Source organism: Chrysochloris asiatica, unplaced genomic scaffold (assembly GCF_000296735.1).
Source record: "Chrysochloris asiatica unplaced genomic scaffold, ChrAsi1.0 scaffold00069, whole genome shotgun sequence".
Taxonomy (NCBI): Eukaryota; Metazoa; Chordata; class Mammalia; order Afrosoricida; family Chrysochloridae; genus Chrysochloris; species Chrysochloris asiatica.
This window is the reverse complement of record NW_006408587.1, coordinates 9324656-9335971: the sequence shown is the minus strand read 5'-3', so window position 1 is coordinate 9335971 and position 11316 is coordinate 9324656. Positions and strand designations below refer to the sequence as shown.

At 37.1% G+C, this 11316-nt stretch overlaps 1 protein-coding gene across 1 annotated transcript in view; it reads left to right on the top strand.

The window, feature by feature from the left end:
- Window positions 1-3359: 3359 nt before the first annotated feature.
- Window positions 3360-11316, top strand: part of FKTN (fukutin) — a 42697-nt gene continuing 34740 nt past the window's right edge. The window contains exons 1-3 of the mRNA XM_006864696.1: window positions 3360-3483; window positions 4696-4755; window positions 8594-8797. Of these exons, the coding sequence (XP_006864758.1) occupies window positions 3379-3483; window positions 4696-4755; window positions 8594-8797 (369 nt within the window). The 5' untranslated portion in view covers window positions 3360-3378. The remainder of the gene's footprint in view (window positions 3484-4695; window positions 4756-8593; window positions 8798-11316) is intronic.

Sequence of the window (11316 nt, the reverse complement as noted above, 5' to 3'; positions counted from 1 at the left end):
GTGTGACCCTACTCATAGTGTGACCCTACTCATAGTGTGACCCTACTCATAGTGTGACCCTACTCATAGTGTGACCCTACTCATAGTGTGACCCTGTGTAGGGTTCCCAAGAAGTGGCTGATAGGTGTGAACCACCAACCAACTTTGCAGTTCAAACCAACCTTGTGGTCCAGTGCTTATCCTACAGCATCACACTAGGGTTTCACTAGGAACCAGTATGTATTAACATGATGTACTAATTAATATAAATGCAAGAATGTGAGCTAAATTCTTGAAAATCAAAGGCATTGTTCTTGCTGTCTTGTGGCCTGGCCTTATCAGAATATTTGATATATTTGATTACTTTATGATAGCAAGTTTTAGCTGGCAGCAAAAATTAATGCCATCATCAGTTGTTTTATGTTGCTAATTATCATAGTTTTAGGAGATAGAAAATAATTATGGTTTATTCAGTCATCTTTGCTTTTTTTCATAATCTGTAGTTGTATTATTCATATCACTTTCAATTGCATTTCTCTTAAGTAGTTTGTTAATCTTATATAATTTCTTATAGTTTGCTTTTTATAGGCTACTGTTGTAAAAGCTTAGTGTAGTTGTTTTAAATCACCAAACCAAGACTTAATGATTTTAAAGGTGGCAGAGTAAAGATACTTGTGCCCTCTTGTATCTGAAATGACTCTGAAACATCAAGAAAAGTGAGAGAGATGTAAATACAACTTTAATGAGACTAGAAAATCTATGCTCTCAAATCAGAATTTTTGAGAAATAAGTGCCAAATGTAAGCAGAAAGAGATGGAAACAAAATGCTAGTAGAAAGATTTCTCAGAGCTGGCAAAGCAAAGAGAGCTAGGTCTTTTGTTTACAGTGGGATCAGGAAGCACAGGAGCTTCCTTGAACTGATTGGCAGCATAAACTAACAAGGAAGAAAGAATGCATGAGGAAGCACACAAATACAGTATGCACTCTCTAAGGCAAAGCGGACAGATTGTGAGTAACTGCGCTCTCGCCAACATCTGGAAGAAGTATCTATGGCTAAACAACTTGCTTTAGCTTATTTTCACACAAGCTTGCCCTTTTACATATATAAATGCACAAACACTGTTAAAAAGATAGTTCACATATTCTAGTTTAGAACATAGCCTTGCACAGTCCTCTTGCAGATAGTTGATCCAGAGAGAGCTCAAGTCATTCATAGATAAATCATGATAAAAAGAAAATGGGCAGTATCTACACAAAAGCACAACAAAAAGGAGAGAAGAAATGGGGAAAAACAGGTGAGAACCCATAAGCAAATTGTATTTGTCCTGAAATTTTAATCAGATTTCTTTAAAATAAGAGATGCAGTTAATTGGTTCAAGAACTAGAAAGAGACAGTAAGACAACTGGATATGGTGAATCAATCTGGCAGAGCTTAGCACAGGGAAGAAAGAAAAATAATACTTGAGAAATAAAGAGCCATATTGGAAGCAAAAGCAATTAATATTGTTGAAAACTCAGCAAAGACTTTAAAAAGGTGAACAACGTGAAGTAGGAATAAATGGTTCTAGAAATAAACATTTAAACATACAACTAAGAAAATTTTCCATAAGGTGAGAAATTTTGATTCTGTAGATGTAAAGAACATTCTGTAATTGAAGAAAAACTAATATACAATCATCAACACCAACACATATCCTAGTTTTTTTTAAAAAAATGGATTTCAGGGGTAAGTGAGTCCTTTCCTCATTCCATTAAAAAGATAAATATACTTATGCGGGGAAGTGGGGAAATCAGATATTGTCAAGGAAATAGTTAACTTACAGAACAACAGTTCCAAGACTATAAGTCACCAGGGAAACAAGTATAACCTCAGAGCTAAATTGTCAATGAACAACCAGTTTTAAGTTAACTACAAGGAGATGAATATTTGTTGTTTAGTGGTGGTGGTGATGGTTGTGTACCAGGGAGTCAGTTCCGATTCATAGTGACCCTGCTAGGGTTTCCAAGGATGTAAATCTTTACAGGAGCAGAAAGCTCTATCCTTCTCTCGCAGAACAGCTGGTAGTTTCGAACGCCCTAGTTGTTCAGGAGATGAGTAGAAAATGATGAAGCAAAAGCATTGGCAGTGAACATTTATTCCATTAACTTGCAGAATTAAGACCAGAATAACTGGGATTCATGGTTGTGGAATTGAAATAATAATAAGGTGATGAAATAACTAATAAAAGTCAAGATTAGAAAGGGAAAGAAAACAGGAGGTGGTATAAATTACTGATTTCTTATTGTATTGCTACAGAACAAAAGATATATAAAGCTTAAAAATCAAGTTAATAGGGATTTTAATGTATTTAAATGAATGAAAATAAGCATTTGAAGAGCTACACATATAGTTGGTTAATATATTTAACTAAAATCAGAAGCGAGAATGTAGAAGAAATGAAAGTATATGAAGTTTATTATCCTAAATAAATAATCAGATGAGACCAAAGATGAAAAACAAAATTGTTTATCCAGCTTTCTTTAGTATTGCAAAAAACTGGCAGCCTACATGTTATTGTTAAGTGCCATCAACTGGATTCTGACTCAACAGTAACCCTGTACAGGGTTTCCAAGAGCAGCTGGTGTGTTTGAACCACCACCTTGTGGTTCGTAGCCCAGTGCTTATCCTACAGAACCACAAAAGGATATTTATAAATATTGATTAGATCCTAGAACCCAAAGGAAATCTCAACATCAAAGATCGTGTTCCCTGAGCAAAAACTTTCTCAATTTCTTTTATGAGACTGGGTCTCTAAGTATGGTTTCTAGATATGCAGCATCAGCCCCACTTGGGAACTTTTCAGAAATGAAACTCAGGGGTCCTACCCCAGACATAGGAGTCTTTGGGTGGCACAGGTAATGAAATGCTTAGCTAGAAATTAAAATGTGGCTTCTAAAAGGTCACAGCCTTGACAATCTTAGGGAGCACAATTCTACTCTCCCCACATGGGGTCAGGTCACCATGAGGCTGAGTTGACTGCATGGCAGCTGGTTTACCCTGAGCCTACAGAATCAGAAACTGAAGGCAAAGCCCCGCAGCCTTGTTTTTATAAATACCCCATGTATGTTTTCATTTATTTGCAGTTGTTAAGAATACCATTATAAACAGCAGTCTTTGGTCTCATATCTGATTTTCATTATTTTTATAAATTATTTCTTTAAGATAGGAAATCACTAAGTCAAAGAATATTCTGTGGAGCTTTAAGTAAATTTTTCTTCTGTTTTTTTGTAGGTGAAAAGTCACAGATAGAAATATCTTTTTATTCAGAGGAAGCAATAAATACCTTTTTATTTGTATTCAAAAAAGATGAAAACAACTGAGTTACTTTCAAAATACAGCCAAATGAGCACTGTACACTAATGAGTAGAATCAATAAGAACGTGATTTTGGCCCTCTTAACGTTGACAAGTTCTGCGTTTCTGCTGTTTCAGTTGTACTACTACAAGTACTATTTGTCAGCAAAGGTAATTTTCTTTCTTCTCTCTCATCATTAGACTATTTTAGCTGTGTATTTTCCAAATCCTCTTTGCAGTACATAAAATTAATAACAGTATTTGAAATCCTTATAATAAAATTTATTACTGAAATTCTCTTCTTTCTGTAGGTGTGACAGCTAATCAAAATTGCAGTTAAATGTTATTGCAATAACACTTAAAATCCAAAGTGCCAAGTTTTGGTGATGTTTAATCTTTTGAAAATTTCTGATATAGTTATGTAAAAACTTGCTAAACAGATTATCCCTCATTTCGATGCAGTGGATGAAGCATCGTGCTCTTAGCAGAAAGGTCTGTCGTTTAAACCCATCAGCCCGTTTAAACCTATCAGCTACTCCTCATGAGAAAGATGAGGCAGTCTGCTTTCATAAAGATTTACAGCCTCAGAAACCCCCTGTCCTGTAGGGTCACTATGAGTCTGAATCAACTCTATGGCAGTGGGATTGGGTTTTTTGTTTTTTGTTACAAGCATAAAGTGGAGAGAAGAGTGGTTTTAAAACTCACAGTTCCTAGAGTTCTCACAGAAACTAAATCCAGTCCAGATAAGAAGTTCCAAAGTTGACAAGGTGTTGCTGAATTGTGAAAAGTTGTCAAAACACTCACACCAGGGTTTGTTATTATGATAATAACACAACACTCTGAGTTAGGAACTATTCTAGGTGCTTTGTGTGCTTGACTTAACGTTAAAAACAGCCCTGAGAAAATGAATAGACCACACACACACATTTAATAACCCTGCTGATTATGTGCCATGGAGTCAGTTCTGACTCATAGGGACCCTGCATAGGGTTTCCGAGGCGATAAATCTTTACCTTAGGTGATAGAAATACTCCTCAGAAGCAGTTGTTTGTTTCTCCTTCCCAATGAGGAAGTTCTGCTTCCCTGCGCTGTTGATGGTAGGCTTGACCATGAGACTTTTTTAAACTAGTAGAATGTTGACAGATGTATGCAGAGGCTTCAAATGGGCTGTTGAAGACTTTTACTCTTCTGACCTGCCAGGAGTAAAACATGCCTGGGTAGATGGTGTCCTTCCAACCCAGGCTCCTGAATGACATGTTGTTGTTGTGAACAACAAGGATCAGCTAAAGCTTTTTCATGATTTACGTCAGTTAATATAATTTGAATCTCTTGTTGCATACTTGTCTTTGAATTTACTAAAAGATTCTTTGGTTATTTTTTTAGAATGGAGCTGGCTTATCAAAATCCAAAGGAAGCCGAATTGGATTTGATAGCACACAGTGGGTATGTATAGTAAGCAAGAAATTGCTGGAAGTACAATCTTCCTTTAGTTAATTTATTGATATACTTGGTAAGTGTGTGTTGAATGATGAGAGTGCTAATGATTGACCTTGAAGGTGTGGCAGGGCAAATTGTAGGCCCTGTGCCAACTGCTTTACATGCTAGATCTCCTTAGGCCTTGTGGATACCTTAGGAAGAAGTGATGAGTCCAGATTCTAACTCTGCTTATCTAATCTACCACCAAAACCCTCATTTACTGTGGTACGGTGCTTTCCAAATGAATGAATATAGAAATCACAATTGAACTATGAATAACAAAAATAAAATAATGAATAAATTGTATTTTCACGCTTCCTTTGTAAAAAAGGAAACTAGCAATGTATACAGAGTCCTGGTGTGGCACTGTGGGTTAATGTGCTGGACTGCAAGGTTGGTTTGAACCACAAGGTTGGTGGTTCAAGCTCACCAGCTGCTCCTTGGAAACCCTATACAAGGTCTCTGTGAGTTGGAAGCAACTCAACAGCACACAACACCAACAAGCAATGTATACAGGTATCCTCCTTTTACTGTTTCTAGAGCCTGAACATTTGTAATACTTTTCACCTTTTTCTGACTAATTTATAAATGAAAACTGATGTTAGATTATTAATAAAAAATGAAATTCATTCTGCTAATATACATTATGAAAGCAACCAGACATTTTCACATCAGTGTACATAAACCTTTACTGTCTTTGTAACCAAGACATGAAAGACTTTAGATTAGACATAGCTTTCAAATAACCAAGCAGCTGTAAAATAGTGATCATTGTAGATCACTGCTGACACCAGCTGCACTTGAATCACTCTTTATAAGATAAAAGTCTGAGATAACCTATTACCAGGCTCTTCAGCTACTAGTCTACCAGGATCAATGTGAACTTTTAACTTGTGAAAAACAGCAAATGTTCTTGCTCTGTGAATTTAGGGTAATCCAAAGGTAAAGGTAAGCATTATGCACTTGGGATGTATACTCACACTTTAGGAATTTATAGTCATAGTTATAAAGACTTCCGTAGATTAACTAAAAAAGGATATTTTGTGCTTCTTTTTAGCCCTTCCCTACCTCTACCTACCCTTAAGAATTACATAGCTAAAATAGTAGTGGTAGTTGTCTGCCAATCAAGTCAGTTCTGACTCATAGCAACTTCAGTGTAGGGTTTCGGAAGCTGTAAATATGTGAGCAGAAAGCCTCATCTTTCTCCCCTGGATTGCCTGGTAGATTCAAACTACTAACCTTGCAGTTAGGCTGTCTAGCTCCTAATCCACTGTGCTACTAGGATTCCTTATACCTATAACTTGTTGTTAAATGCAGTTGAGTCGGTTCTGACTCCTAACAACCCTGAATAGATTTCTGAGGAGCAAATGGTGGGTTTGAACCGCTGATCTTGTGTTCCAGTGCACTATCTTGCAGCACCACACCATGACTCCATACTTATGATAGGTGAAATGATTTGAAATTCCGTTTTTTACCAGCTTGGAAATATGCCAGTCTGAAGGCAATGAGGATGCTCAGTCATAAATTTTAATATTTAAAAATTTGATGATCCTTACGATATTGTAAGTTTTTCAAGTTTGCTAATTATCAGGTGCCCTCTTATGCACTCAGAAAATGTTTTAAAGCCGTAGTAGATTCAGTGAGATAGACAATTTTGTTTGGACTTGATTTTCAAATATTAGATCAATGTAGTTGGTCATGTCATGTTTACCTTTTGTTGTTGTTAGTCTCTGGAATTTGTTTTCAGTACTTTGTTAAAAGAATTTTTGCATTTAATGAGAGATTGTGGTAAGTCACTCTTTTTGTAGTGTGTTTGTCGGGGTTTATTAGAATTATATTGATCTCATAAAACAAGTGTTTCTTTGTGCTAGGTATCTTGAAAGAGTATAGCATTGGCATTATTTCTTCCTTAAATTCTTCATAGAATTCTCCAGTGAAGCCATCTGAGTCTGGAGTTTGCTTGTTTGTTTTGTTTTAAATAACAAATCCGTTTTCTTTAGTAGCTATATGGCAATTTTTTGTTAGTCCTGTTGCATTTTTCAAGCATTTTGATGGTTTCATCTAAGTTGTTGAATTTTTTACCATAAGGTTGGGACAGAGATTATTGTGCTTTTAGCATTTTCACAATGTTCTCCACTAAAAGTAAGTGATGGAAGCTTAGCCCCTGGCTTTATCTCATTATTTTGCTAAACTTAAAGATTCTTGATAGCCTATCTTACAATTTTTTTATCTTGAATATGTTTTTGTAACTTCCTTTCAGTTTTGTGAATAAGAGGTTTGTTCTTAATTCCATCAAACACTTTTTTGCTGGGCATACTTCCCTTTGAAATCAATATTGCTTTCATTTAAAGTAGATTATTTTCAACAGTGTTACATACCAGTTATTCTGTTTACCTTTGCTACTTTTAGGAATTATATACTCTCCTGTGTGTGAGTTAATTCGTTTATATTCTAATTTTAAAATTAGAGTTTTCTGTATAATAAACTTTGTTTATACCCACCAGAATTTATATAAAATATTGGGGATATTACTAAAAAGTCAAACTGTATCTAAGAATGATTTAGCAGACAGTGTATTTTAGTTTGTTTTTTGTTTAGTTTTTTTTTAAAGATTACTAGCAGTATTAGGGAGTTCTAATGTGGTGCTGTAGGATCAGCACTAGACTTCAGACCACAAGGTCGGCAGTTCAAACCCACCAGCGGCTCCTAGGAAACACTGTACAGGGTCACTATGAGTCAGAACCGACTCGACGGCACTTAGCAACAACACCAAAGCAGTATTAGAACCCTGATGTGATGCTGTAGAATAAATGCTGGACTGGTAACCTGAAAAGTCAGCAGTTCAAACCCACCAGCTGCTCTCAGAGACCCTATACAGGGTTGTTGTGAGTCAGAACCAACTCAATGGCACACAACAACAACAACAAGCAGTATTAAGAAGCCCTGGTGATGCTATAGGATAAGTATTGGACTGCTAACCGGACACTCCACGTTCAAATCTACCAGACACTCCAAGGAAGAAAGATGATGCTTTCTGCTCCTGTAAAGATTTATAGCCTCGGATACGCTCTTCAGTGTTGCTATGTGTTGGAATAGACTCGATGGCAGTGGGTTTGGTGGTAGTGGTTATGTGCCGTGGAGTCGGTTCCTACTCATAACCACCCTGCATAGGGTTTCCGAGACTGTACATCTTTACGGGAGTGGAAAGCCTCATCTTTTTCCCACAGAACCACTGGTAGTTTTGAACTGCTGACCTTGAGATTAGCAGCCTGACTCGTAACCACTACTCTACCAGAGTTCCTTGGCAGTGGGTTTAAACAGTATTAAAAAGTGAAGAAAAATGGTACATGAAATTGATTTTGGTTTTGAAAGGGTCCACATGAAAGGTTGTTAAGAGCTGACAGACTTGGTGTTTCCTCTCATGCTTTTACTTGAGTAGATTTAGCTAATACTAAGAGAAGAGTTTTTAATTCCAGTTTTCATGCCAGATACGACTTCCTCGATGAAGATTTTCCTTTTTATGTGCAGTTAGCTTGTAGCTTATGTCCTGTATTAATATACTGTATACATTTTAATTTAAGCATATTTCATCTTTTATTATTATATATTTTCATCTTTCTCAGACTGTGTAATTCTTGAGTACAAGGACTATGAATTTTTGTTTGTTTTTTTAAATTATTTTAAAACTGATAATCATGGTAACTATTTGAGTGAACATGCTATATTTCTTTAAAAATGAATGAAAATGGATAAATTAGATTATTATTTTAGTGGAATTAAAGGACATTCTTTTCCTCTCAAACAGCATGCAGTTAAAAAATTTATTATGCTAACATCCAGCCAAAATGTACCAGTATTCCTAGTTGATCCATTGATTCTGGAAATGATTAATAAAAACTTTGAACAAAACAAAAATACTTCGTATGGGACCGTTTCAGACTGCAAGTTTTTCTGTGTTCCAAGAGACTTTACTGCATTTGCACTCCAAAATCACCTCTGGAAGAATGAGGTAAGATGATGTGCTTTCAGATAATGAAATACATGTCTTTACAAAATAGTATGGGCTTATCAGTTTAAAATATAAAACATTAAAGTCTTTTTTTTTTTTTTAATTTTTATTGTGAATTGAGTGATAGTTTACATGGGGGAACATCAGTTTGTTTCATTGCAATGATTACAATCCCCTGCATGATTCATTGTTCAACAGTATCTGCTTTTATTCCCTCTGGGTTTTTTTTTTTTTTTAGATGTGCACCAAAACACTCAGGAATATACAGTCATTCAAACAGCCAAAGGGCACACCCTGGCCACCAGCACACATCCCGTCTCCCTCCATGAGTCTAGAATCCTTAGCTGCTCCATCTCTCCATGTCATCATCTCTGCCTCCATCTCTGGTGTCTCCGCTTCTCTGGGTAGGGTCCCACACTCCGCTCCCCCTCTTGTCCCTTGATGGTCCCACGATCCTCTGCTCTGGGACTGTAAGATCAACCACTCACCCCTTTTGCTACAAAACTTCTACCTTTACAGTTGTGACTAAAGTCTTTTCTTAAACCTTTTTTTAATAATTTGTGTCAGGAACATAAAGGAGTTGCTCCATTCCCAGATGTAAGCTACAGGACACAATGAATAATGGCTTAAGCAAATCTACTTGGTTCTTCTCCTCGAACAAGAAGTTAAAAAGTTGGGGGCTGTTGGTATTAGTAGTAGAAGCTGCTGTTGTTGTTACATGCTATTGAGTCAGTGCTGATTCATATCCACCCTCTGCACAGCAGAGTGAAACATTGCCCAGTCATCCTCACAATTACTGTTAGGTCTGCGTGCGTTGTTGTGGCTGCTATGTCAATTCATCTCGTTGGGGGTCTTCTTTTTAACTAATCCTCCATTTTGCTAAGCACAAGGAGCTCTGGTAGCATAGTAGTTATGAATTGGTCTGCTAATCTCAAGGTCGGCAGTTTGAAACTACCAGTTGTTCCACGGGAGAAAGATGAGGCTTTCTGCTCCCATAAAGATTTGCAGCCTTGGAAACCCTGTGCACGGTCACCATGAGTTGGAACCGACTCGACATTACTTAACAACAACAACAGTGCCCTCCAAGGACTGGTCTCTCTAATATGTCCAAAGTCTGAGAGACAAAGTCTTGCTATCTTGGCTGCTGAGAAGCATTTTGGCTATACTTCCTCCAACACAGATTTGTTTCTTCTTCTGGCAGTCAATGGTACTTTTAATATTCTCCTCCAATACCGTAATTCAGATGCATCAGTTCTTCTATGGTATTCCTTTTTCATTGTCTAACTTTCACATTCCTATGAGGCCATTGAAGTAAAATACCATGGCTTGGGTCAGGTGTACCTACCTTAGTCATCAAACTGACATCTTTGCTCTTTAACACTTTAAAGTGTTCTTTTGTAGCATATTTGCCTGCTATATGTCATTTGATTTCTTGACTGCTGCTTTCATGAGTATTGATTGTGAATCCAAGCTAAATGAAGTCTTTGACAACTTTAATCTCTTCTCTGTTTATCATGATGTTATTTATTTAATGGTCCAATTGTGAGGATTTTCAGTCCATACTGAAAGCTGTAGGATATCATGATTGCCCCAAGCTTAGGTCAGTTTACTTAAGAGTGACCTGTGGCAGTTTCCTGGTCCATGGCTCCTTCTAGGCAGTATACAAATGATAAAACCAGTGCTTCCAAATGGCTCATTGTGGTTTAAATCCCTGCTGGGAATTTGCCTTTCCATCCTGCATATACTGAATCAGAATCTGTATTTTAACAAGATCCACAGGTGATTCTTACAGATCCCCAGGCAATTCTTAGGTATACATTTGAAGAAATTAAAAAAATACATACACACATACATGTATATAAATTGCCTGGGAGTCTTATTAAAATGTAGATTTTTATCTGTATTTCTGGGTCTGAAATGCAGATTTTCAGCAGGGAGGTCATGAACAGGTTCCATTACCAGGAGTGCTAATCACACCTCTGCCCTTCAAGAGAGGGCCCTTGCCTACTACTAACTAAGAATAGTCAGGTGAGGCAGGTTTTCCATAGGAGCAAAGGTTTATTGTAGGAAAGAGTCTGGGAGGGCTTAACTCAATGCTTAAAACACACACAGACACCCACACACCACCACCACCCCTTTCCTCAAACAAATTTTGGGAAATGGCATCATGTTTATTCATAAGAATAGCTGGGGATTTCCTGGAAATGGCTTATTTAGGAGGCACCATGCTAATTGGATGTATGGGCAGCATTTCTTCAAGATGGATTCCACCGTAAAGGCCTCTGGTAGGAGCAGAAAGAACTTATCCTGTGATGTTGAGTGTGCTTGGTTATTCAGGACTCTGGTTCAAACCTCTCCCAGGGACTGTTGTTCTCCTCTGCTCTGGTAGAAGGTTTGTCCTTTAAAGTTATGCCTAAGGGACTGGGTAAACTAGTTTGGCTTGTATCATCTGCATATCGCAAGTTGTTAGTGAGTCTTCCTCCAATCCTGATGCCACGTTTTTCTTCATATAACTCAGC